The 27002-nt window shown below is 43.8% G+C and overlaps 1 protein-coding gene across 2 annotated transcripts in view; it reads right to left on the bottom strand.

The window, feature by feature from the left end:
- Positions 1–27002, bottom strand: part of Clybl (citrate lyase beta like) — a 222812-nt gene that overhangs the window by 81408 nt on the left and 114402 nt on the right. For both annotated transcript variants that reach the window (XM_021181768.1, XM_021181769.1), the window contains exon 2: positions 11307–11493. In XM_021181768.1, coding sequence (XP_021037427.1) covers positions 11307–11493 — 187 coding nt within the window. The remainder of the gene's footprint in view (positions 1–11306; positions 11494–27002) is intronic.

Below are 27002 nucleotides of genomic sequence, written 5' to 3'. Positions count from 1 at the left end.
TTTGTGGAGCTCATTAAATAGAGACCTCCGAGTATGGCGGCTTTCCATGAAGATGACACCGGGTCTGAGGTACAAAACAATGAGGAGAGGGGAAGGGGGTTGTTTGGTTTTGCTTTTGCATAATTATTCCTCAGGGGCAAGGTTGTTTAAGGTATGGAAGGATTATTAAACGACTGGAAACACTTTGCCGCTTGCATAAAAACATGCATAGTTTTTTTTTTTTTATTATTATTATTGATCCTTTAAGGATCAAAAAGACCTTGCCGGGTTCCAAAGCGCAGTTCAGCTTTCCATACTGTTCTGAAAAGACTCCCAGATGCCCCGATTGTGATTGAAGAAATATCCCAAGCTCTGAGGTCTTTTAATAAATGCAAGGCACCTGGGAGTGGACCTTCCCATCCTAATCCACACCCCTATTGAAGAGAGGTTGGCTCCCTGTGCCCCTTCGAGCATTTAATCACTCGCTGCATCTCCTCCTGCTTTCTCCCTGTAGGGAGAACACCTAGCCACTCACCTTTATTCCAGCAAACCTGATAATGCTCAAGAATCTAAAATCTAGACAAATGGATCTGTGCTTGCAGACTGTGTGTGTGTGTGTGAGACGGGGGGGTGGGGGGGGACGGTGTGTGTGTGTGTGTGAGAGAGAGAGAGAGACAGAGACAGAGACAGAGACAGAGAGAAAATGGTGTGTGTGTGAGAGAGAGAAAGAGGAAGAGTGTGTGTGTATTGCATATGAATGTGAAGGTGTGAGTTGTGGTATGTGTGTGTGCAAGGGTGAGTGTGTATGTCAGTGTAAGAGTGTGTGTATGTGTGAGTGTGTGTGCACAAGAGAAGAAGGAACCATGAGACTGAATACATATGTTTAGGTTGGAGACGGGTCTTCCATCTGTCTGGCAATGAAAAGCATTATAGAGGAACTCAAGAATTATTTTTTTTTTATTTACAATCTTTATTCATTTCTGTGTGTATATGTAAACCTGTGTGAATCGATGTGTGCTGGGAATCTAGGAGGGATGATTCCCAGAAACTGGATTTATGGGTAACTGTGAACCACCCCTTCAGTGCTAGAAACTCAGAAAATGCTGAGTTCTCTGCAAAAGCAACAACTGTTCTTAACCACTGAGCCATCCGTTGAACCTCTCTCCAGCCCATGAATTAAATGGTTTAAAATGCCATGTGCCAGGTGTGGTGGTGCACGCCTTTAATCCCAGTACTTGGGAGGCAGAGGCAAGCAGACTTCTGTGAGTTCAAGGCCAGCCTGGTCTGCACAGTGAGTTGTAAGACAGGCAGAGCTATCTAGGCTGTCTAAAAACCATAAATAAATGTTTAAGAAGGTTTGTGTTGGGTGGGCTCATAGCGCAACAGTAGAACACTTGCTTGACATGAGGAGTTCCCAGCTTTATCCCCAGAACTACAAAGGAAACCAGCACAGCGTCAGATGCATCAGAAAAGTGTGATTTAACCGAAGGGCAAATCTATGAGTCTTCTTACACAAAGGAGAAAACACTTGATGTGGTTGTTTGCATGAAAATGTCCCACGTTGGCTTGTGAATTTGAGCCCAGGCTGATTCTAGAACCTGTCAAGCTGATAATCACTATCAACCATCATACTATGATAAGCCCCTAGCTTATAACAAGCAACTTGCATTGGGAAATGGGTTGACTCTGTATTGTACTGTGGGTCAGGTATTAGAGGAACTTTTGTGGAAGAGCTCTGCAAGGGAACACAGACATGCAGTGTTGTCCCAACATTCCCTGCTCCTTAATGTCCAACATGCTTTAAGCATCCAGACATTAAGACAACAGTCCAAGACAGAGACACAACAAAATCCCTGAAATGACAGCCTGGCGACATATTTCTCCAGGATTGCTGAAGTTCTAACAGTTGATTAGAAGGTACAACATTTTAATACTTGACTGTCTCACCACAGCTGCTTTTCAAGGTGGAGACCAACTGCAATAAGCCATGGGTCCTCTGCCAGTTAGAGCAGGTGGCCTGAAGAGGCACTTTATAAAGCTTTGGTTTTCCCAAGATACTCCCCTCAGTCCAATAAGTCTCTAGAAGTAGCCTCATCGAGGACTTGCACAAATGTCTCCTCTACACAGTTCCATCTTCTTAAATGTCCTTGGCCTTTTCTTCCTCTTCTAAGAATTGCTGAAGAACCAAGGGTCTATCCCAAGAGCTGGCCTAGCATGAAGCAACCACAAAACCAAGCATGGTGGTGCCCCACCTTTAATCAAGCACTGGGAAGGGGAGGAAGGTCATCCTAAGCTACACAGTCAAGTTCAGGGACAACCAAAGATACAGAAGACTTTCAAAAATGATCTGGAGAGATGGTTCAGCAGTTAGGAGCACTTGCAACTCTCTAGAGAACCCAGGGTCACTTCCCAGGCATCATTCAGGCATTATATACGTATAAGCTTCTCCGTGGGAACTGCTATTGTTCCCACGATAAGTACATTCCACAGAGAACTAGGCAAGTGAAATCCAGAATCAGCCAGCCAACAGAGAGCAAACCCACATGACGCTCACACCCATCCCTAACTCCAGAGGACCCGACTGACACCCTCTTCCAACCTCTCAGCACACTGCACAGCAAGCAAACACTCATACACACACAGACATAATAAATCTGAATTATTCTTTTAAAACAAAACAAAGAAACTCACTTAGAATCAAACGAAAAGACCATGTTCCTAGAGACCTGAATCTTTGCATCTTTTACTATATCACCGCTAGTCAGTGACTCCTCCAAGATGGGCATCATGAAACCACATCATTTTTATCTGTCACAGTGCCTGGTTGAAGTTTTTCTTCCATTTAAATAATTAAATGTAGATACTAAATAATTTAAATAATCTTTTTTTTTTTTTTTTAAATCACTACTTAGTGAAACAGCAGTCTGGCATCATGACTTCAGTCCTCCATGTCCTTTCACCCAGTGTCATGAGGAGTCAATCCCCAGAGTTCTGCCCAGTGGTACATGTGTGTTGTGCCAGGCAGGGCTCAGACGTTCCTGTACTTCCAAATGCACTGAAAGTTGAAGAGGAGGCGATGGGGAGAGGGTTTCTATTGCCCATACTTGAGAAGGTGAGTGAGCTTGAACTCGTAGAACTATTCCTGGCATGAAGGAGCTACTTAAACACAACTGGATTAGCAAGGCAGGCACGGGGGGAAGGTATTACACACCCACAAGCCTTTCTGTGAAAACTCCTGATGTTTGCATGATAAGCACTCTCCATGGAGAACCGGGAAAGTGCAATATAGTCAGTCAGTTATCAGAAAAACGCAAACAAAATGAGATATACAATGATATGCCTATATTTTAATAATTCTGAGGAAGATGAGTCACATCATACTTCAGCTTGGCAAAACTGTAAAAAGGTATCAGAAATAAAACTTGAACATAGACTTCATTTTAGAGATAAACTCACTAAAAACAGGAACTCAGCTGCACATGGAAGCACACACTTGTGATCACTGGGGTCAGGAGTTCAAGGTCACTCCCAGGTGCATTATAAGTCCCGACTAACCTAGGCTACATGAACCCCTGTTTAGGAATAAACTATTTTTTTCCACCAAGAAGAATAACATTTAAATATGAAAAATGATTAAGAACTAACTTCATGGGGGACTTTTGGGATAGCACTGAAAATGTAAACGAGGAAAATACCTAATAAAAAAATTAATTAAAAAAAAAAAAACAAAACCTAACTTCAAAGCAAGGTCTGTCCTTTCATCTCAGAACTCAGGAGGCAGAGGCAGGCAGAGCTCTGTGAGTTCGAGGCCAGCCCAGATTAAATAGTGAGTTCTAGGATAGCCAGGGCTACACAGAGAAACCTCAGAAAAACAAAGAGAGATAACTTTAAGAAAGAAAAGAGAATAATTCATTCAAGAAATTTCACACTTATTTAGAGGTTCAGATGAAGTGAAGTTGCCAGGTGTGGTAATTTGAATAGGATGGCCCCCCTATAGACTTATGTGTGTGAATGTTTGACCAAAAGGAGGTGTAGCCTTGTGGGAAGAAGTGTGTCACTGTGGAGGCAGGGCTTTGAAGCCAAAGCTCAAGCTAAATGTGGCACACAGTCTCTCCTGCTATCTGTAGATCAAGATATAAAACTCTCAGATCCTCCAGCACCATGTCTGCCTGCATGCTGCCACGCTTCCCACCATGAGGATAATGGACTGAACCTCTGAAACTGTAAGCTATCCCCAATTAAATGTTGTCCTTTATAAGAGTTGATGTGGTCATGGTGTTTGTCCAGAAGCCATGGATGCAAAGTTACTTGGGAGGAACCTTCAAGAAACCATGGTGATGGGGGAAGATTCCACAGGGTCCACCCCTAAACAAAGAACTACAGGCAACTAAGGAATGCTCAGAGCAGGTAAAAAATTCTTCCCTCCCTATGGAAGGAGCATTGGTTACCCAATACCAAGTCATCCTGAAATCATATACAAACAAGTGACAACAGGCAGACTGAGCCAGTGCATTTATGTATTAATATTATATATTATATATACATGTGAAGCAATAATAAAAAAGGTTCATGAATTTGGGAGGTAGGAGGGATGGGAGGACAGTTAGGAGAAAAGGGAAGGGGTGAGAAGGCTAGGCTGACTCCATGACAGGCTTCAGATTGGTAGTTCAGAAGATGAGGCCTAAATCTCTGTTTCTAAGAACTGGGCAAGTACAGAGAAGTCCAGGTCCCAGAAGCTGCCCCGCAAGGGGCAAGGACAATGGATCAGCAGCAGTTTCCAGACCTCCCCAACAACAGTTTCCAGCCTCCCTGCCCAGTCATGGTTCTGGAATGTCCATTGAGATGGAGTAAGATAAAGCTCACCTACCCTGGAATTTCCCTAATGTGCTTTGAATCAGGCCTGGAGCTCACTTGGTTGTCTCTCTATCATGGTATTGGGAGACCCCAGGATGCTGGACTTCTGCAGGATAAAACACTCTTTCCATTTATATACTATTTGAGTTTGGGGTATCAGTCTATAGCAAATCATGGACCCTTACAGGGGGAAATGAAATATTTTTTTAAAAATAGGTAAAGCCAACTAAGATTAAGAGAGGCTAAGGTGCTAGCTTTGCAAGAGGGGGAAGAAATAAATCTTGAGACATATACACAAGCAGTTATGTGTGAGGTTGACTCCATTGAGACATATACACAAGCAGTTATGTGTGAGGTTGACTCCACCAGAAGGGCAGAGAGCATGGCTTGGTGGCAGAGCGCCTGTCCAGCATGTGAAGCCCCAAGTCTATCCCCAGAACTGATTTAAAAAAATAAAATAAAAAGTGTCTAGGAGGGCTGGTGAGATGGCTCAGTGGGTAAGAGCACCCGACTGCTCTTCCGAAGGTCCAGAGTTCAAATCCCAGCAACCACATGGTGGCTCACAACCATCCGTAATGAGATCTGGCGCCCTCTTCTGGAGTGTCTGAAGACACCTACAGTGTACTTACATATAATAAATAAATAAATCTTTAAAAAAAAAGAAAAGTGTCTAGGAAATTCAGATCTTGACTCTCCCACTTAATGGCTATGTAACTTCGGACAGATTTGAAAACTTTAAATGAGATTATATATGGACATAGTATATGACAATGAAAAGCAAATCAGTATATATAGGTAATGTATATGAATTATATGTGATTATTACATGGAAAAAAATCAGTAAACTATTTTTTTGGCTGAAGAAATGAGTCAGCAGTTAGGAGCACACACTTCTTACAGAGGACCTAAGTTCAATTCCTAATACACCACAGAGCAGCTCACAACCTCCTGTAAGCCCAGTTCTAGGGGATCTAACACCTCTGAACTTGGTGGGCACCCTGCTCTCATGTACACATACCTCTCAAATACATAAACATAATAAAAATAACAAAAGTAAGTCTTTACAATTACTACCACTTCAGCTGGGCATGGTGGCACATGCCTTTGGTCCCAGCACTTAGCAGGTAGAGGCAGATCTCTTGAGTTCGAGACCAACCTGGACTCCTTCCAGGACAGCCAGGGATAAACAGAGAAACTCTATTTCAAAACAAAAACCAAAATTACTTTATCTGGTATAGACATAGGCTCATCAAGAACAACTCTCTGGCCAGGTGTGGTGGTGTCCACCTTGAATCCCAGCTGTCAGGAAACAGAAGCAGGTAGATCTCTGAGAATGGGAGGCCAGCCTGGTCTACATAGTGGGTTCTAAGCCATCATCAAAGGTACATAGTAAGACTCCATCTCAGAACAAAGAAACATAAAACAAGTGTCTGGCAAGCCATTTCTGGGACCCTCTTGCCCCACAGAGGGAAGCTATTACTCTATTTTTTAAACAAAACTTTGCTTACCTTAAAAAGAAAGGAAGGAAGGAAGGGAGGGAGGGAGGAAGGAAAGAAAGAAAAAAAAAAAAACAGGAAAAACAAAACAGTTGGCCAGACACCTGCCCTGCATGCATGAAGCTATAGATTTGACTCCAGCACTGCTACATAAACAAAAATGAAAGCAAGATCCAAGTCTATGCACCTGAGCTCAGTTTTTGGGTGATGGAGAAGTACACGGTCAGGGTGGCTGTTTAACTGGGTCGATCAGGAATGTATCTTCTTTCTGAAGAGGGGTCTGATCAAAACCTAATAGCTTCGTGAAGATATAATCATACCCCCAGGATAAATCACAAGCGTGACCTCAGAATGCCTCGGTTTCCCTATTTGCAAAAGGAACATAATTGTAGTGACTCTGAACTGTCGTGTAATTGACAGTGTCTGGTGTTCTGTCAGCACCATTTAAATATCGTTAAACTCTAACAGAAGTTCTCAATGGCGTCTTGTGCGGCACTTGGCGCCAACCCCTTAACAGTTACATAGCAAACTTGTTAGATTTTCATATGGCATGCTTGTCAAATGTTTAGACGATGTGAGTGTCAGATGACAAAACCAAAATCCAAAAGAGCCTTGAGACGACAGCTATGAAACACAGCACACGAGAGGGAATTAAATCCTCTATATGGTTTTCTTTCCTGAGTCTGTGACAAAATAGCTTGACAAGCAATTATAGAAGAAGTTGAAGGAGCTCTCTCTACCATAGTGGGGAGCTCAAGGCATCAAGACCTTAAAACGGTTGGTCCTGAGACAGCAGTCACAAAGGGCAATGGATGGTACCGTAGCGAGCAACCCCCTTTCTCCCTTTTATAAGGTCCAGCCTCCCAGTCGGTTACGCCCACAGTGGATAAGTCTTCCAAGCTCAGTCAAGATGACCCTCCACAGGCATGTCTAGAGGCTCATTTCCAAGCTGTCCTAGATGCTGTCAAGCTGACCCCTCTAACCACCATTATCTAGCAAGAAAATTTAACAACAAAACTAATAATATCCAAATCCACTTTAAAAAAAAATTATTGTGCTGGCTTACCAGGATATTCTGTAGATGTTTAAAGGGAACTCCAGCTGAGCAGTGGTGGCTCACGCCTTTAATCCCAGCACTCGGGAGGCAGAGGCAGGTAGATTTCTGAGTTGGAGGCCAGCCTGGTCTACAGAGTGAGTACCAGGACAGGTAGGGCTACACAGAGAAACCCTGTTTAAAAAAAAAAAATAGGGAACTCCAGTTGACTTTAACTCAGCACGTAGAAAAGTATGTTCAGCAATTAATTCAAAATTCAGCTGTAATGAGAAAAATGAGTATCCTAATAAAGGCACGGTGAAGGGACGTTAGCCAGCTTGAGCGTGCATGGCAAACAGGGCTCTGACAGGCTTTGTCCTTCTCTCTCCCATTGCCTCTGCCTTGCTAAAAAAAACAGCTAGATTCCATTCCTAAAGCTAGCCTGCAAGGTCTGCTTCCTACTCCTGAGGCTGACTTCCAAGATCCAGCTATCAAAGTATTGAAGTCAAGCAATCAAAAGCCTCCTTTAGCTCACCTAATTAACATAGGCAAGTAAGGGGCTGGAGAAATGGCTCAGTGACTATGAACACTGGTAGCTCTTCCAGAGTACACGAGTTCAATTCCCAGCACCCACATGGCAGCTCACAACTGTCTGCAACTCCAGGTCTGTAGAAGATCTGTTACCCAATGCACATAAATATAAATTAATTAAAAAATTAAAATGAAACACGTCCTAACTATATCTAATTAAAATGAAACACATCCTAACAATTAAAATGAAACACCTCATCCTAACTCAGGATTTTCTCCTTTTTCCTTTGTAAACCACCATTCTCCTAGCTATCACCTCTCTATCCTAAAGCAGTCCTTTGTTCCCCCACCGAGAACAAATAATACTTCCCCCTCTCCCTTGTTCCCTCCCCACTTCTCCCTCTTCCTCTACCTACTCTCTTTGTCTCTTATCTCCTGACCTCTATCCTTCTGGGATAAAGCAATCTCACTTGTATTGAGAACGTAGTCTTGGGTTGTCTCGAGCCAACTCCAAGTACACACCTGTGTTGTGTCTCAGCCACCCACAAGCAGGAGGACCTGGCTTCAAACCCCAGGGCCCTTGTTAAAAGCCAAGTGTGGCGGCAGGTTTGTAATCCCAGCACTGAGGAGGCAGACAGGTAGATCCCTTCGACTCACTGGACAGCCAGCCTTACCTAATCTACTAGCCAATAAACTGTATCAAAAAGTAAGGCAGAGAGTACCCGAGGAAAGACATTCAAGGTTGACCTCTGTCACCTACACATATGTGCACACATATAAGCATATGCATGCAACTGGGCATAATGGCACACACCATTAATCCCAGTACTCCGGAGGCAGAGGCAGGTGGCTCTCTGTGATTTTGAGGCCAGTCAGATCTACGTAACAAGTTCCAGGACAGCCAGGGCTACATACTGAGATCCTGTTTCTAAGCCCCCTCCTCCCCCAATCAAAAAAGCATATACACACACACACACACACACACTGAATGAAAACATAACTGAAGATGGTAGTTGTAGCTCATCTCAGGCTTCTAACTAGTAGCTTGACTGCTATCTGGCTAGAGAATGGCCGAGTATACAGACCCACAAACAAGCAGAGATACAACAGGAAGGAGGAACATTGTCCCAGAGGACAGCCTCAAGACTTAAGAAAGAGGGTTAGAACTTTCTCCAGGCCTCCACGGACTTACTGCAGCACAGCGAGGACATAAACACCCTTTAATCTCAATTGCTACAGGCTTTATCTGACCCATTTCCTGTAGGAAATCAAGCTACTCACAGACCCTTTATCAACTTTTCTCCAGTAATAATCCCCATCCCTGACAAAAGAAGATATTGTCATCCCCACAGTATAGATAAGAAATTGAGGCAAAGAAGTAAAGTGACTTGCCTGAGGTTACACAGGACTGGAATTACAACCTGGTATCTAATCTTAGAGCATAGTACACGAGTTTAGGGAGGGGTATATTGGAATCGCATTATAGTCTTTAAAAGAAAAGTCTATTTATGTTTAATGTCTAGGAGAAAGAGATTAATTGTATTAATTATATACCAAAGTCGTTTATTCTAATCTTTTCCCAAATACTTGGGAAATCTGGATTTTATCGTTATGAAGATATGGGAGATTAACTCTTTTTTTTAATTAAGGCAAATATTTGTTTGCTAGACTCTCCAAGGAAAGCAATTAATCTGGAAAACTGTACAGCTCAGACAGACTCCTTCAGATCACGGGAGTAAGCAGCTACCCAGAGAGCAGGGATCCAGATGGCCTAGGGATCTGATGGGTAAACAAAGGTTGGGAAAAGCATGTCTTCAACCACGGCATTTGCATGCATACATAAACTATTATTATACAGATTTACATATTTCACCTAATTATCAAACAAATGTATGTTCATTACTTAAAAGCTTGAAAATAACACAGGGCGGTGCTGGCAAACACCTTTAATCCCAGCAGCACATGGGAGGCAGAGGCAGGTGGATCTCTTGAGTTTGAGGCCAGCCTGGTTTACAGAGTGAGTTCTGGGACAGCCAGAGTTACACAGAGAAACTCCACTGTGGAAAAACAAAATGAATAAAGTTAAACAAACTGGGAGGCTAGAGAGATAGCCCAGCACTTAGGGGCTTCTCTTCCAGGGGGTGTAGGTTAGGTTCCCAGCATTCATAAAGTGGGTAAAAACCACCTGTAATTCCAGTTCTAGAGGATCCAATGCCCTCTTCTGGTCTCTGCGGGCACTGCATGCACAGGGTGCACAACGTGCACGCAGACAAAACACATAAAAGATAAAAATAAAGTTTGTCAAAACAATATGAAACCAAAGTGCCTACTGCTCAACCACCAGATAAGCTGCTGTGCCCGGTCTGGTGGTGTGACTCTGTCTCCCAGAGGAATGGCAGAAGGAAGCACAGAGTTGGGAAGCAGAAGGTTTGAAAGGCTGAGATCGGCTTGGATATACAGTTAGATCCTGTCTTACAATTTTTTTTTTAATTAAAAACAATTTTGTTTTAATGAGGAAGGATCAGGAACACTCCATCTACTCCTGTTCACAAACTAGTCAGGCCGTAAGGTCAGAAGTCATAAGCCGCTCTGGGTTCTGTACACAACTCTTTAAGTAAGGAAGGGAAATAATGACTCAGCCACAGCATCTCGGCATCTGACAGCTGGGGCTACACAGAGAAACACTGTCTCAAAACAACAACAACAACAAAAACAGAATAAGAGGAAGAAGGAGGTGGGGGGAGTTCCTTTGCTGTATTCCCCATCCCATGACCCACGCATGTGCAGCAGGTGCTTTCCACATTCACTAACCCCAGAGGTATCTGCCTGACACCCAGAGACAGAGCGCGTGACCCAGACAGCCAATTGGCTGTGGTGCCAGGGGAGCTGGACAAACAGTTGGCTGGGCGGTGGAGGTGGGGGACAGGGAGCTGGGTGTGTGTGGCGGAGGGTATATAGGTACCCATCATGTTTTCTTTAAATGAGTCTGCTTCTGCTTCTTACCTGGCTCCCAGGATCTGTGTCATTGACGCCTTCTCACCCCCTACCCCCTAGGATCATGGGGGGGGGGCGGGGGCTGAGGGCTAGGGCAACAATTTACTTAAGCTAACCAATACCACAGAGCACATTTGATTACCTATTTATACACATACCAATCATAACTATTGAATATCGTGGTTTTAAGATATATTTTGAAGGGATTCGTCCCTTCTTTCAGAGAAGACGCATAACAGCAATAGTTAAAAACCAATGTTTTTGGCTGAAGTAAAAAAAAAAAAATGCTATAAATAAAGAGGACGACGGACAGACAGAAGGCTGAGGTCAACAGACACCTCCAAACTGTGATAAACAAGGCTAGCTCAAAAGCAACAGATGCCAGCCCAGGTTCACTCCATCTGGAAACCACGCCATACCTTTTTGTTTTCTGCAACACCATCCTCGCAGTCCAGCACGGCACAATCTACTTTCAAGGACGGGATCTTCCTTATTTTCTTTTCGTCATTCCCAGGGACATACAGCACTGCTCTCCGGGGGACATACTTGTGATTGGACAACGAGCTGTATCCAGGCTTGCAGACACTGGCCACGAGGGATGCCTTCCTGCAAGGGAAGTGACTAGGGTTAGTCCAAAATGGAATTCTGTATTTATAAATTTGTGACCAAACTCTGCTCTTAGCCATTCATTCCTTTCGGCTTTTAAAAATATTATTATTATTATTATTGGTATTTGGTGGTGGGAAAGGTCCACATGTAGTCTTTGGGGTCCCTTGAAGCTGGTTGTGAGTCACCAGAGCTGATGTCAGTGCTAAACCCAGCCCTCTGCACTTAGGAGCTGGGCCATCTCTCTCATCTTATTTTGGTTTTTTGGTTGTAAGACAGGGTCTCAACATGTAGCCCAGGTTGTACTGGAACTTACAATATAGACCAGGCTGGCTTTGAACTCACAGAGATCTGCCTACCTCTACCTCCAAAGTACTGAGATTAAAGGCACGAGCCACTACAGCCACCTATTTTTGGCTTTTTTGAGATGTTCTTGTTACATACGTACCCCTGACTCATCCCTGTGGCACCCAGGCTGATCACAAACTAAGGGCAAACCCTGGGCAATCTTCACATACTTGACTGCATGTTTTGATTCAAATACTCAGTTTTCAATATCAAAAATAAGAAGTCATACAAAGAAATAGGAAAAATATAGGGCCTTGTATAAGAACAAAAAGCAAATCAGTTAGAGCCACCCGTGAAACTGCCTGACAGAGACTTCAGTACGTGAGGATATCAAAACAACTACCTTGTTTTGGGGTGTTGTGGCTGTGGTGGTGGTGGTGTAGGGTGGGTTTTGGTTTCCATTTTGTTGCTCTTGTTTTGTTTTTCCTTGACAGGGATTTGTTCTAGAGCACTAATGAACCTGGAACTCAAGTGCTTCCTGCCTCACACTTCCATCCCAGAGCTGGGACTGCACTTGCTGTTGTAGCAACAGCCACAGCCTCTTTGTCTACCCTGTGACCATCAGGAAACGTGCAGATCATTCCAAACATCTACACAGCTAAGACGTAACTAAGAAACAGGTATGGTAAACTTAAACTGACACAAAGTAACTACATCCATCTTCCAAGTGTTCCATGAGAAGTCTTTAGTGGATTCCAGAATTTCAGGGCACAGTACAGTGGCTCATGCCTATAACCCCAGTATTCAAGAGGCTGAAGCAGGTGTTACAGGTGTAGCTCAGTGGTTTGAGTGCTTATATAGTATGAACAAAGCCCTAGGTGTATTCCCAACAATTGATCAAGGACATGGGGTAGTTTACAACTACAATCCCACTACCTAGGAGGTGAGGCAGGGGGAATCACTTCAAGATCATCTATGGCTGCATAGGAGGTCAGCCTGGCCTAGAGATTGAAGAAGGTGGGGTGGAAGGTTGGGGGTGGGGGAGAAGAAAAGAGGAAGCAGAAGAAGTGGGTAGCCAAGACTGGGAGATCTTGAGTTTGAGACTAGCCTGGGGCACATAATGAGGCCTAGATCAAAAAACAAAAACAAAAACACAGTAACAAATTAGATTTCAGAGTTCCAAAATGTTTAAACCTACAAGGCTGAACTGATAGATTCTTGTAATTACAGCATTGGTGGGACAGACACTGGGGACTTGCTGGCCTGGCAGTCTAACTAAATAGTGTTCCAGGTTAAGTGAGAGCACCCAAGAAGACACCAGACTTTGACCTTGGCTCAACCCATACCCCCTTACACAAGGTCCACCTCTTAGAACTAGGGTAGTAGTGTGATTTTCAACAAGACTTTCTAGGAGACGGTAAAGAAAGGGAAGGAAAGTAGGAAGTTGTTGGTAGGGTTCAAACTTGTGGCCAAAAAATGGATAAATCCTGGAGATTATACTGGCAATACATCTTGTACTTCCAATTTATTTATTTATTTTGGTTTTTCGAGACAGGGTTTCTCTGTGTAGTCCAGGCTGTCCTGGGATGAAAGGCGTGGGCCACCATGCTTGGCTGTACTTCCAATTTATTAAGAGAGTAGATTTTAATTATTCTGATCAAATATGCATTAACAATGAGAGGTAACGATGTGCCAGTTAATGGATAAATAATTTCATGATATGCATCAGAACATCAAAATGCTTTCAATAGAAAGTCTTGTAAGCTTTACTTTAACAGAGCTGAAAAATATTTACAAAGATATTTAATATTGCCGGGCATGGTGGTGCACGCCTTTCATCCCAGCACTTGGGAGGCAGAGGCAAGCGGATTTCTGAGTTCAAGGCCAGCCTGGTCTACAAAGTGAGTTCCAGGACAGCCAGGGCTATACAGAGAAACCCTGTCTCGAAAAAAAAAAAAAAAAGAAAGAAAGAAAGAAAGAAAAGAAAAGAAAAGAAAAGGAAAGAAAAGAAAAGAAACAAACAAACAAAAGATATTTAATGTCAAATGAAGAAAGTTTCGATTCTTATCTTAACTCTAAGTCTTTTGCTTATTGTGTGTGTGTGTGTGAGATCCATATGTAAGAGTGTTGGTAGGCCTGTGCATACACAGGTAGAGGCAAAAAAAAACTTGGCAGTCAGTCCTCTCCTTCTCTCTTTATGTAGCTCTGGGGATCAAACTCTGTCCACTAGGCTCACACAACAAGACCCTTTACCCACCGAGCCATCTCTCTGGCCTCCTGTTTGGTATTTTAAATGGAAGATGTAGCATTGTAAATGCAATAGTATCTTCACTTAGTGAAATCTTCAGTGAGAAATGCCTGGAAGTTCCTTGAGATTTGATGGGAGATGGCACTAGAGTGTACATTTAGGAGTTATGACTTCTCTTTCTGCACGATTCCCTTATTTTAAACAACTATCAGAAACAATGTCACTCTACTTTCTTATTTCTTTTATAATTGGCTAAAAAACAAACCTAATGAAAGCATTTCACAGGTTTAGAACAGCAATACTACATGGTGGAAAACATACAGCCAAATGACTTGAAATTGCTGGAATTTGACTGGTTTTAACCTATAAAATACTAGTTTGACCTAGTATTCTGACAGAAGATGGGAAGAGAACCAGACATCAGGATGTAGGGACAACAGCCTTGTTCAGATCTTGGAAACACTGTAGAGGCCTTTACCAAGTACCTTGCCTAGGTCACTGCTGCATGCAAAGGCCCCAGGCTGCAGGACACAAGCAAGGTGAAAAGGTGTCCCCAAAGCCACATGGCCTATCCAGACAGGGATCTCTACAGAATGAGCTCCACAGTGAGAGGCCACTGTATTGGCTGGTTTTGTGTGTCAACTTGACACAAGCTGGAATGATCACAGAGAAAGGAACCTCCCTTGAGGAAATGTGTCCCTCCATGAGATCCAGCAGTAAGGCATTTTCTCAATTAGTAAGCAAGAGAGGAGGGCCCAGACCATTGTGAATGGTGCCATCCCTGGGCTGACAGTCCTGGATTCTGTAAGAAAGCAAGCTGAGCAAGCCAGGGAGAAGCAATCCAGTAAGCAGCATTCCTCCATGACCTCAGTGCCTGCCCTGCGTGAGTTCCTGTCCTGACTTCCTTTGGAGATGAACAGCAATGTCAAAATGTAAGCTGAATAAAGCTCTTTCCTCCCCAACTTGCTTCTTAGTCATGATATTTTGTGCAGGAATACAAACCCTAGGACAGCCACACAGGCTCAAGGCAGGGATACAGTGAGGGTTGAGGAGGCAAGGGCAGGACATATTTGGAATAAAAAGAAGGAATATACCAAGAGACCTTAAATTCAAGTTTCATTGTGGACTCTGAGGTCTCTAGGGGCCTCAGGGCACAGGGGTCCTTGCTCCAACAGAAGGATGGAGGTTTCTGCAAGTCTCTCTTCTCTTTCGGCTACTGCATCCTCTTCCTTCTCTGATCCCTGACTGCTCCCAAATCTGTCCTGAGCTCGAGCTGTGTTCAGCACTGACTGCTGATGTACACAGTAGGTGACAAGATCAAACTTATTTTATCCTACACACTGGGAGTTATTACCTCATCACAGTCAACATGTAAATGTATCCAAACTATATGCAAAGTATGAGGGGGAAAAATGTGGCCGTCTTATGGTGAATTATCTCTACTGAGCGACCCTTTTTAGAGGACACATTTCTGAGGGAGGCTCCTCCTGGCCCGGTTTTCATCCACTTTCTTTCTCATCTAGTTACCTAGGTCCTAGAGGTAGGGGAGGTAGGGGAGTTCTCAACCTAAGAGTCCAATACCTGGGAGCGCTTAAAGGTTTATCAGATGCAGCCGGGGATGGTGGCATGGCTGTAAACCCAGCATAAGGACCAGTAATTCGAGGACATTCTCAGCCAATCTGGGTTACATGAGACCATGTCTTAAAGTAGCAACACAACAAAAAAAATCACTAAACTTAGGTGCTGGGCAAGATGGAGCACACCTTTAATCCCAGACCTTGGGAGGGCAGGCAATCTTGGTGAGTCCCAAAGTAGTCCGGTCTACAGATTGGAGTTCCAGAACAGCCAGAGCTATGTAGTAAGACGCTGTCTCAAAAAGCTAAAACCAAAGCAAACACCACCACACCTTGTCAAACAAACCTCCTTTGGAAGAACTCCAACCCTGCTTCATACCCGCATGTTCTGGAATTCTTTTACAGGCAAAGTAGGTTACAGGCAAAGTCAAGGATCTGCCTTTGTTTGAGTGGAGTTCCCAGAGTTATAGATGAGTGAAGTCCTGAGTTGTCTGTTTCCTGGCTCCTCTGACACTTCTGTGACATCCCTGGTACAGGGTGATACCGGGGCTTCAGGCTTTTCCTAAGGTCCCTTCATGGTTCTAATGTGCAGCTAAGTATTCAGGCAAGGGTGCTAAGTATTCCCACTGTGTATTAGCTCCTGTGATACAAAAGCTTTTGTTTAACAAGTTCCACTGAGCCATGCCTATAATCCCAGCTCTTTTTTTTTTTAAGATTTATTTATTTATTATATGTAAGTACACTGTAGTTGTCTTCAGACACTCCAGAAGAGGGCGTCAGATCTTGTTACAGATGGTTGTGAGCCACCATATGGTTGCTGGGATTTGAACTCCGGACCTTCGGAAGAGCAGTCGGGTGCTTTTACCCACTGAGCCATCTCACCAGCCCTAATCCCAGCTCTTGAGCGGCTTAGGACAGTTCAAGGCCAGCCTAGGCTGTATAGTAGGTTACAGGCAAAACACCGCAGTATAACAAGACCCTGTCTCAAAAAATAAATAAATAAAATATATTTTTTTTAAACTGGGGTGTAGGGAAGCCTGAAGCCCGGGGAGATAGTTCAGCCTGTAGACTGCTTGTTTCTTAATCACAAAAAGTTGTGTTCAAAACCGGGCGTGGTGGTGCACATCTTTAATCCCAGCACTCCGGAGGCAGAAGCAGGCGGATCTCTGAGTTCGAGGCCAGCCTGGTCTACAAAGTGAGTTCCAGGACAGCCAGGGCTATACAGAGAAACCCTGTCTCTGACAGCCAGGGCTATACAGAGAAACCCTGTCTCAAAAACCAAAAAGTTGTGTTCAGCCTCCAGAACCCATGTCAAAATGCCAGGCCTGGAGGTGTACAGTTGTCATCAGGGACAGAAAGATCCCGGAGAATCACTGGCTATCCAGTGTAGAGTACTTGGTCAGCCAACGAGTTGAACAGCATTCCTAAACAGCAAACCAAAAGCTGTCTTCTGGTCTGCGTGCTTATGACACACATGCACATGCAACTCACATACATGCAACACATTTTTTAAAAGCTGGGCAGGTTCCCAGGGGTACAGCACTTGCCTAGGGTGTGCAAGACCCTACTTCAATTCCTAGCACTAGGGATAAGCAAAAAAGCTGAGTCCTTGACCTGGTCTGGCATCAGGCACAGGTATTGAAGAATCTGTGTGTTAAGTGAAAATAATAGCCCATTACTGACTGCATCCTTCCTACTCTCAAAACGACAGCAAAAGTCACTTATTAATTTCCACTTGGCTTCAGCTATTAATAATCAGGTGTCTATGCCAGTATCTATGATTAGGCTTCACTTATGTTCTCACTTTGCTAAGTTCCCGAGTGCCCCTAGAGATTCCTTCCCTAGTTTGAAAAACTGTGTTGGTTACTATGGCGATGGCGCACAGAACAGGGGGTGTTCCGTGGATGGAAGAGCCATATAACAACTATTTGTCTTCCTACAAGCTGCACATAGGTGTGTGGCTTGCCCATAAGAGCTAAGAAAATATTTTTAATGCAAACCCCCATTGAACAAAAGAGCATCTGTTAGGGCCAAAGTAGAGAAGAGTCTTGTATCCAAAGCAGACACGTACAGTACGTGGTTCAAGTTCCATGTGGGTTCACTTCTAATGCATGACCCATGGGCCATGCCTGTCTGCCTTGAGGCCTCTCTGGTGAGCCATGGACCAAGCATGTCCTCTTATCTCCTTGGCAGGAGACCCCCTAGGAAAGGAGTATTTGTAGAGCGAAGAGCAGACATCCTTCTTTACCTGAGGCATGGTCTTACCATGTAGCCCAGGCTGGCCTCAGCGTCATGTGGCTCCTTCGATGTGCTGGATTTACAGGTATGCAGTCCTACACCTGGCTTTGGTAACAGTGGGGTGGTGCCTGAAGTGGTGCTACCTCAGACTACAAGAACACAGGGGGCAAAGCTGGTTCCTAGGAGTGACCCTGATGCCAGGATCTCTGCTTACACAAAATGAGAAAGGGAGGGCTGGTGAGATGGCTCAGTGGGTAAGTGCACCCGACTGCTCTTCCGAAGGTCCAGAGTTCAAATCCCAGCAACCACATGGTGGCTCACAACCATCCGTAACGAGATCTGGCACCCTCTTCTGGAGTGTCTGAAGACAGCTACAGTGTACTTACATATAATAAATAAAATCTTAAAAAAAAAAAAAAAGAAAAAAAAATGAGAAAGGGAACAAATCCCATGCCCAAAGCTCAGCTTACCCTTCACACAGTGGAAGAAGTTACACACGCAGGGATAAATAATGCATGGTCTGCATCTGAGAGGTCCCCAAAGAAGACAAAGCCATACAGACAGATGTGGGCAGCTTAGGGCTTTGATCCCAGCAATCCAGATACTTAGGCAGGAGGATCATCAGTTGAAGGCCAGGCTGGGTTACACATTAAACCATCTCAACACACACACACGCACCACACACCCGCATCACACACACCAAACACCACAGATACCACACATACATACACATACACCACATACCACACACTATACACTCATATCACACATACCACACACCCAGCACATACATACCACACAGATACCACAAACAGCATACACAGCACATATACATATACACACAGCATACACACAGCATACACTACATACACACACATACCACATATATACACACACATACATACACACACCACACTATACACTCATATCACGTACACCATACATACCACACAGACACCACACATACCACACAGACACCACACACAGCACACAAACATACATACATACAGTATATACACACAACATACACTACACACATACACACACACACACACACACACACAGGCAAAAACAAGATCCAGAAAGTTAAAAGGTGATTATTAGAAGGTAAGGGGAAGAAAAGAGTAAACTGTTGATCACAGGATGTGAAGTTGGATTTGGGGAAAAAAAAGCAGAAGTTCAGGAGATGGAGGTGAGTAATGGCAGTAGCTGCACGTTTGAAATACTCAAATCACTGACTATACAAAGAGGAATGAATAAGATGGCTTGTTGTAATGCTCTGTATATTTTACCACAAGGATAAGAAAATAAGAGCTGGAGGGCTGGGGCTGTAACACAGTAATAGAGCCTGGGACTAATATGAGTGAGGCCCTGGTTCAGTCCCCAGCGCTGCCTAACAACAACAAAATAATAACAAAGATGAGCAGGACAGCACAAACCTTCTAGCTATGCGAGTGCCTGAGGTGGGAGCCCAAGAATTTAAGTCCAGCCAGGGGGACACAGCATCTCAGAAAGGACAGTGCTGAATCTGTTTGGCATGGTGCACCCATCTCACACACACACACACACACACACCACACCCAGACACAGAGACACAGGCACACACAGAGACAGGGACACACACAGAGACACACACAGAGATACACACCACACACACAGAGACACACACATGCACAGAGACACAGACACACACAGACACACATACACAGACACAAATACACAGACACACATGGAGACACACACAGAGAGACACACACACATGCACAGAGACACACACACACAGACACACACCATATACACACAGACACACACAGAGACATGCACACAGACACAGAGACCCAGACACAAACACAGATACACACACACACACAGACACACAGAGACACACACAGAGACATAGACATCACACACACACATACGCACATGCACACACACATGCAGGGTTACTGATCTTCAGAATCAGGATCAGGCATACAGAATGTAAGAACAACCTGCCACAAACCTTTCTTAAGTAAGGACTGTTGACTGCACAAACATGGATGGCCACCATTCAGAAGCACTTCACTGCCACCCAGTGAGTCTACCATGTGTGGCCACCCAATTCTAGCTGTCCAGGTGAAAGTGTGGATTGGGAAAAGTAGCAAGTTCTCCAACAGGGAAAGCCCCAGACGATTGCACTGGTCATGAGCAGATTCCACTTGGAGACACAGGCTTGCACTGGTTGTGAGCTGATCCCACTTGGAGACACAGGCTTGCACTGGCTGTGAGCTGATCCCACTTGGAGACACAGGCTTGCACTGGCTGTGAGCTGATCCCACTTGGAGACACAGGCTTGCACTGGCTGTGAGCTGATCCCACTTGGAGACACAGGCTTGCACTGGCTGTGAGCTGATCCCACTTGGAGACACAGGCTTGCACTGGCTGTGAGCTGATCCCACTTGGAGACACAGGCTTGCACTGGTCATGAGCGGATCCCACTTGGAGATAGATGCTTGCTTCCATCCTGTCTCTATCGATTAGTACAGCATTTCCAGAGTGGCTCAAGTTCAGGGCACTGGTATCCCTGGGGACAAAGAGGAACATTTGCCCAAAAGCAAGGGAAACCAACCAGTCCAATGTAAGGAGGCTGATGAAGTCAAGGATGCTTGAGAGTAGGGGAGGAAGAGAAGAAAAAGGATGAGGAAGAGTAAAGATGGAGGTAGAGGGGATGTACGCTGGGCTGATGGGAAAGTACAAATTAGGAAGGAAACAGGAAGGAGAAGTGGGGGTAGGTAGAAGGATAAGTGTGCATGCACATGTGTGTGTGTGTGTGTGTGTGTGCATGTCTGTGTCTGTGTGTGTATCTGTCTGTGTGACTGTGTGAGTGCATGTCTGTATCTCTATGTGTCCATGAGTGTCTGTGTGTGTGCATGTGTGTGTATGATGGGTACTGACAAGAAAGCATGTGCCTGTTAGAGGTTATTCTCCTTAATCCTACACTTTCTTGATCTTCTTCAGAGGAGCAGAAGTTCTGTGGGAAACTGAAGGGAAAGAAACCTCCTACTGTCAGCATCTATCTAAAATCCCAGCACTTGGGAGTCAGTGGCAGGCAGATCTCTGTGAGTTTGAGACCAGCCTGGTCTACATGATGGAGAGGTCCACTCAACCAGGGTTACATAGCCAGACTCTGTCTCAATAAAGAAGGAAGGGAGCCTTGTATCTTCCCAGCCACATGAAGAACACAATACAGTTAGAGGGTTGTGTTTTGTTTTGTTTTTGTTTTTTGTTTTTTTTTTCTTTCTGGGGCTCTTAAAAATACAACGGGCTCAAAAGGAGCTCCCAACGCCCCCCCCCAGACATTCCTGCTTCTGCCTCCCCAAGCTGAGATTGACAGCATGCCCTCCCATGAGCAGAAGCAGAATGCTATACCTCAACAGTTCATTGTTAGCGCTCCCTAGAGTGTGGTCCAGGAGGGTTTCCCTGGACTCTTGTCTCAGAGACTAAATGATAACCCATTGCAGGGAACTGAGGCACAGCACAACAGTAAGATCAAAGGGCCTGGTCAATTATCATGAAAAACCTAAGGGATTTGCCAGCCAGGCTTCACTTTGTGTCAGTAGAGACCATTCACAGTTTTGGTCCTTGGTACTCCCTGTATCACCAAAAAAGGGGAAGATTCCCATAAGTCAACCAAGACAACCATCAGAACAGATCTAGCTCAACTGTCCAATGTTCCAATTCCCAAGATCTCACTCTAAAGCCGAGTACAGAAAAGACAATATTTAGTAATAAATATATCAAAAACAGCCCCGTGGAGAGTATCAGAAACAGCATTCCCATAGCAACCAACCTATCCACTAACCTGTAGCTCCACAGCCTGAGGCAGGGGAATCACTTGAGCCTGGAGTCTAAGAGTTCAAGGCCAGCTGGGCAATGCAGTGAAATTCTTTCAAAAGCACAAATTGTAAAGGTGTTTGCTGCCAAGCCTAAGGACTTACATCCCATCCCTGGACCTTACGATTTGAGAGAATCAATTCCATCAAACCCCTCTGACTTGTACGCGCATGCCGCAGCATGCACACACACAATCATCCATGTGTAACCAAATAATTAAACAAGCTGAGTGAAATGAACACAAGTGCAAGCGGCACACACTTGCAATCCCAGTATTTGGGAGACGCACAGTGAATTCCAGGCCAGCTAGAGGCACATAAGAGATTCTGTCTCAAACCAACCAACCAACCAAGACAAAGCCACTAACAAATAGTAGCATCTCCACTACAAAACTGAAGTGGTTCAAATCGTATGATGTAAGATATGATATATAAGCAATGTGTAAAGTAAAGAGAAAATCGAAAATCAAACATTTTAAATAAAAATAAATGTCCACTAAGTTCTTCCCACGTACGAGACTCTATTAGCACTGGGTGTTTCCATGGTAAAAGGAACAGTTGAAGCAAAGATGATGCTTCGTGGGTCGTTCAGAACTTTAGTAGTAATTAAGCAGATTTGAACTAGAAAAGTCTGTCTTTAAACTCGTTCAAGGTCAGAAAGGACAACTGTAGACCTAATGGATGCAGCAGACGATTCCTGATTGTTTTTATCTCACGTAGCTCAGGCTAGCCTCAGTAGGTAGCCAGATGGTGACCTTGAGCTTCTGATTCCCCTGCCTCCACCTTCCAAGCACAACATCAGAGTGTGCTACAATGCCCTACTTATTCAGTGTGACGGATGGAACCCAGGTCTTCATGAATACTGAGCAAGCACTCCACCAACTAAGCTACGGCAGCCCGGACAGATCCTGTTACAGTTTTCTAAAGTTCAAAGGCTGCTACATACGTCAAATTAATATGCCTCCCTTGGACTGGATTCTTTGATAGAGAGAAATAATCAAGGCAGAATCTTTTTTCACTCCGGGGGAAAAAAATGGTCCTGCAACTTTGAAAAAATGGTTCTTCCACCTTTTTTTTTTTTTTTAAATAAATAACTGTCATGAAACCGATCTTGATTAGTGGAATCTCTTGTTTCTTTCCAGATTGTTCAAAAATTCCTTTCAAGTGTCAATCTCAATGAAAATGAGGCCAATATGTTACATAGTTTTGAATTTTGATATCTTTGCTGGCCACAGTCCCTAAACTATTCTGGTCTGTAGACATTTGTGAGCATATAATATTGCATGCGATCTCTCACTCTCGTTTGTTTTCTTTCTTTCTTCTCTCTCTCTCTTTCTCTCTCTCTCTGAATAATTTCTTAAGGAAGAAACACAGCCTGGGTCTAATTGCCAGTCCTACACACCACACACACAAAAGCTGTGAATGCAAGCTGCGATCTTGAATCCTGCACTGCAGCTTTGATTGTGTGGAACCCACAATAAGATTAAGACTGTTTCCTTCTTCATAATTATTTAGAGCTAGCATGATGAAAATCAAGATGGAGCAGGGAGTCTCTTCCTAACATAGATGGGACTTTCGGTTTTGTTTTCAATGTTTAATGGACTAAAGAAACTAACTCTTTCCAGCTCCATCTAGGGAAAGGCTTCCTGGAAACTGCTTTAAATTTAAGGACAGTTAAGAGAGACAGAGAGACAGAAAGACACACAGAGGAGGACAGAGAGACAGAGACAGAGACAGACAGTGTGTGTGTATGTTTATAATATGATAGTGCATTTTACAAAGTTATCATCTACCTTGTCTAATAGTGGTACTGACTGATCTTCCTTTGGAGTAGCTAATGATAGGCTAAGAGGAAGTTACCTCAGAAGTATTGTTGGGTGACAAGGCTAGGCCCTTGTTGGAAAGACTTTGCTGTTTTTTGTTTGTTTGTTTGTTTGTTTGTTTTTTCTTTTCCTTTCAGAGAGAGCTCTCTGTAGCTCAGGGTGGCCTCAAACTCATTATATAATTGACGATAACCTTGCATGCCTCATCCTCCTGTGCCAACAGCCCAGTGCTGGCATCATAGGTATGTGCTACCATTCCTGACTTTATTGGGAATGAATCACAGGCCTTTCTGCATATGAGGCAAGCATTCTACCAACTGAGCTATGTTCCCAGGCCCTGTTGCTGGTTCTTGTGGCACCAAAGATGCCTCTTCCAGTACTGTAGAAACTCAAGCATAATACAAAGAGAAAACTGAGGGCTACCAACAAGACAGCATGGAATATCTATTGTAGGATACACTGTTTTCCACTTCTGCCTGCCTAACAAAGTTCCCAAGTCCTCTGGGAATTCCTTGTCCCATTTTCCATCCATTTTTCTCTCTTCTTCACTTCTTCAATGTTTCTCATCTCTCTCTCTCTCTCTCTCTCTCTCTCTCTCTCTCTCTCTCTGTAACAAGACTGTCAAGGTAGAGGGGCTCCAATGACCAACTATCTCTCCAAATGGACCCTACTTTTATCAAAGATGCCTGTGATAAAGCTCCATCTGGCACAGATGGATCCATAGTCTAATCCCCCAGCCATTAGGAACCCTGCAGAATGCTAACCTTCATGAACAACTAACTCATTCCCAGCTAGTTTGCATCAGATCTCTGGAACCCTACTAGAAATTTCAACTCCCAAAGGACCTGGTGAATTTGCCTGCCCTTCTATGGTATTATTTGCAAACTAGGCAAGGATCTGGGAGCTGCGATCCCAGCACTAAGGAATTTCAAAGCCAGCCTAAACCCATGTCTCCAGCAGTCAAACATGCAAACTAGCAAACTTTCACGTGGTCTTCCCTGGTATCTGACCTTCTAAAGAAAGCAAAGCAAAGAAACACAACCAAACACTCAACTTAAGCAGATTCTTAGCAAAACCAACAGACTTCCATAATAGCCTAAAGGGCCAGGAAAGTGGAAAGCATATTCAATTACAAAATATCAACATTTGCACAGTAGTTCCCACTAATTAAGAAAGAAAGATAGACATTGTTTGTTATAAACACCACCAGGTCTCGCTCAGACCCAAGAGCTCACCGCAGAGCAACACCAAGCAAGCCCTCGGATCAGAACAGCTTCGCAAAGGGGGTCATCACTACAGCTGAGAGCATGCGTTTTGTCACACGGGCTCTTAATCCTCGTCATGGCCCCTACATTTTAATCATTTGTTCTGATCGTCTTCCTCAAACAATTAGTGCTAATGAATGGCCAGGATACCTTGGATCATATATGTCTAATTGCAGTCAAGAGCCCCTCTTGTCTGCATGTACATTTCAATTTACCTCTGGGGATAATGTTTGTTAATTGTGTTTCTTTATGCGGCAAGGGAAGAGAAAGGCTTCTCGGGCAAAAAGGATCTGAGAGTTTCCCTCTTCCCCTTTGTTCCCACAAGAAGCTAAGCCACTTGGAGAGGCACTTAATCCCATCATCCGTGGTTACAATTGCCTTGCGGCATCAATCAGAACCAACCTGAAGGAAAATGATGCAGCTATATTGTGTAATTAAAAGCAATTCAGGTAGTTATTACTGGGCCTTTACAGGTCCAGATACTTAAAATGGCCCTGCAGGGATCTGAAACACCCAAGTGTTTTAAATTTGGTCAGAAACATTTCTCCCCAGAAGAGGAAAAATATGCAAAGGAAAGGAAAAAAAAGAAAGAAAGAAAGAAAGAAAGAAAGAAAGAAAGAAAGAAAGAAAGAAAGAAAGGGGGAGGGGGTGAAAAAAGATCAAAATCAAAACAAAAAGCCCAGTAGCTTCTTCTATGGTGAACTAACTAAAAAGCAAAAGAGGAGAAGAAATTAAAGAAAAAAATACCCACGACTCCCAGCTACAAAATGAAATAAACCAGACAGGAAAGGAAAGGGAGAGGGGGGGAATTGCCATTTCACAAGTAGCCCCTGTCTGCATTCAACTTTTGCACTTAAGAAATATGTAATGATAACAATGGGGTCGCTGCAACAGGAACAAATCTTATGGGCTTGTTAATATGGAAGTGGGAACTTCCTCAAAAGTCTAGTTTATTAAAGAAGATACAAAGTTTCTGGTTTGTCCATGCCCACTAACAAAAGCAAGATGTTAACCAATACTTTTTTTTTTTCCTTAACTTAGTATAGATTTCCAAAATGACTCAGGTTATTTTAAAAAATAAATTTAAGTGCCTAATCATTTGGATTTCTTACTTGAATTTTATTTATTTATTTATTTTAACAAATAAGAGTCACTGTGTTGACAGAGATGGCATGGTGTAATAATTCTCTGGCTTTAATGCTTGGCTACAGTATAAGATAAAATGTAACTCAACAGATGTAAGACAAGGTATTGAAACAACTGTGTCTGTGTTTCAACAATTTCCTATTTTAAATTTCAAAAATGGGGGGGGGAGTCAGAGAAAAATGCTAAGCAAGCGCCTTTATGGACTGCTGGAAAGGCGGGATTTTTTTTAGAAAGTCACAACAGCGACCTAGCAATCTCTCTCTTTCTCTCTCTCTCTCTCTGTCTGTCTGTCTGTCAGAAGGCATCCTAGAAGCAGCTGGCTATGTGACACTGTGCTCCATATCACTAGCATCTGAGTCCTGAGCTTCACACACATCCTGAGGTACAAATTAGTCGATACTATAATTACAGCCTGAAATCTACTGTGTGTGAACAGGTGAGGCCCCACTGTCAACGGCACATCCAAACCAAAACATGACTGTCAAGGAAAATCCCCAACAACACTCCCTATCAACACAGAATCACCCTTGACGTCCATGTAAGTTTTCCAGCAATTTAAGTCAGTACAAATGCTGCCAACTAAAGAACTTGAACGTATACCCTCGAATGCTTCAACACAGGCTGGGCATGGCGGCGGCACACGCCTTTGATCCCAGGGCCATGCAGGCAGAGGCAGGTGAATCTCTGTGAGCTCCAGACCAGCATGGTCTACATAGTAAGTTCCAAGTCAGGCATGGCTACGGAGTGAGGACCATGTCTTGAAAGGAAAACTGATAAGTGGATATTAGCCCAGAAACATAGAATACCCAAGATACAATTTGCAAAACACAAGAAAATCAAGAAGAGGGAAGACAAACAGGTGGATACTTCATTCCTCCTTAGAATAGGGAACAAAATACCCATGAAAAGAGTTACAAAGTTTGGAGCTAAGAAGAAAGGATGGACTACCCAGAAACTACCCCACCCGGGGATCCATCCCATAATCAGCCACCAAACCCAGACACTATTGCATATGCCAGCAAGATTTTGCTGGAGGGACCCATATATTGCTGTCT

The sequence above is a fragment of the Mus caroli genome, chromosome 14 (genome assembly GCF_900094665.2).
Source record: "Mus caroli chromosome 14, CAROLI_EIJ_v1.1, whole genome shotgun sequence".
In the NCBI taxonomy this organism is placed as follows: Eukaryota; Metazoa; Chordata; class Mammalia; order Rodentia; family Muridae; genus Mus; species Mus caroli.
This window is presented reverse-complemented; position numbering and strand designations above follow the sequence as displayed.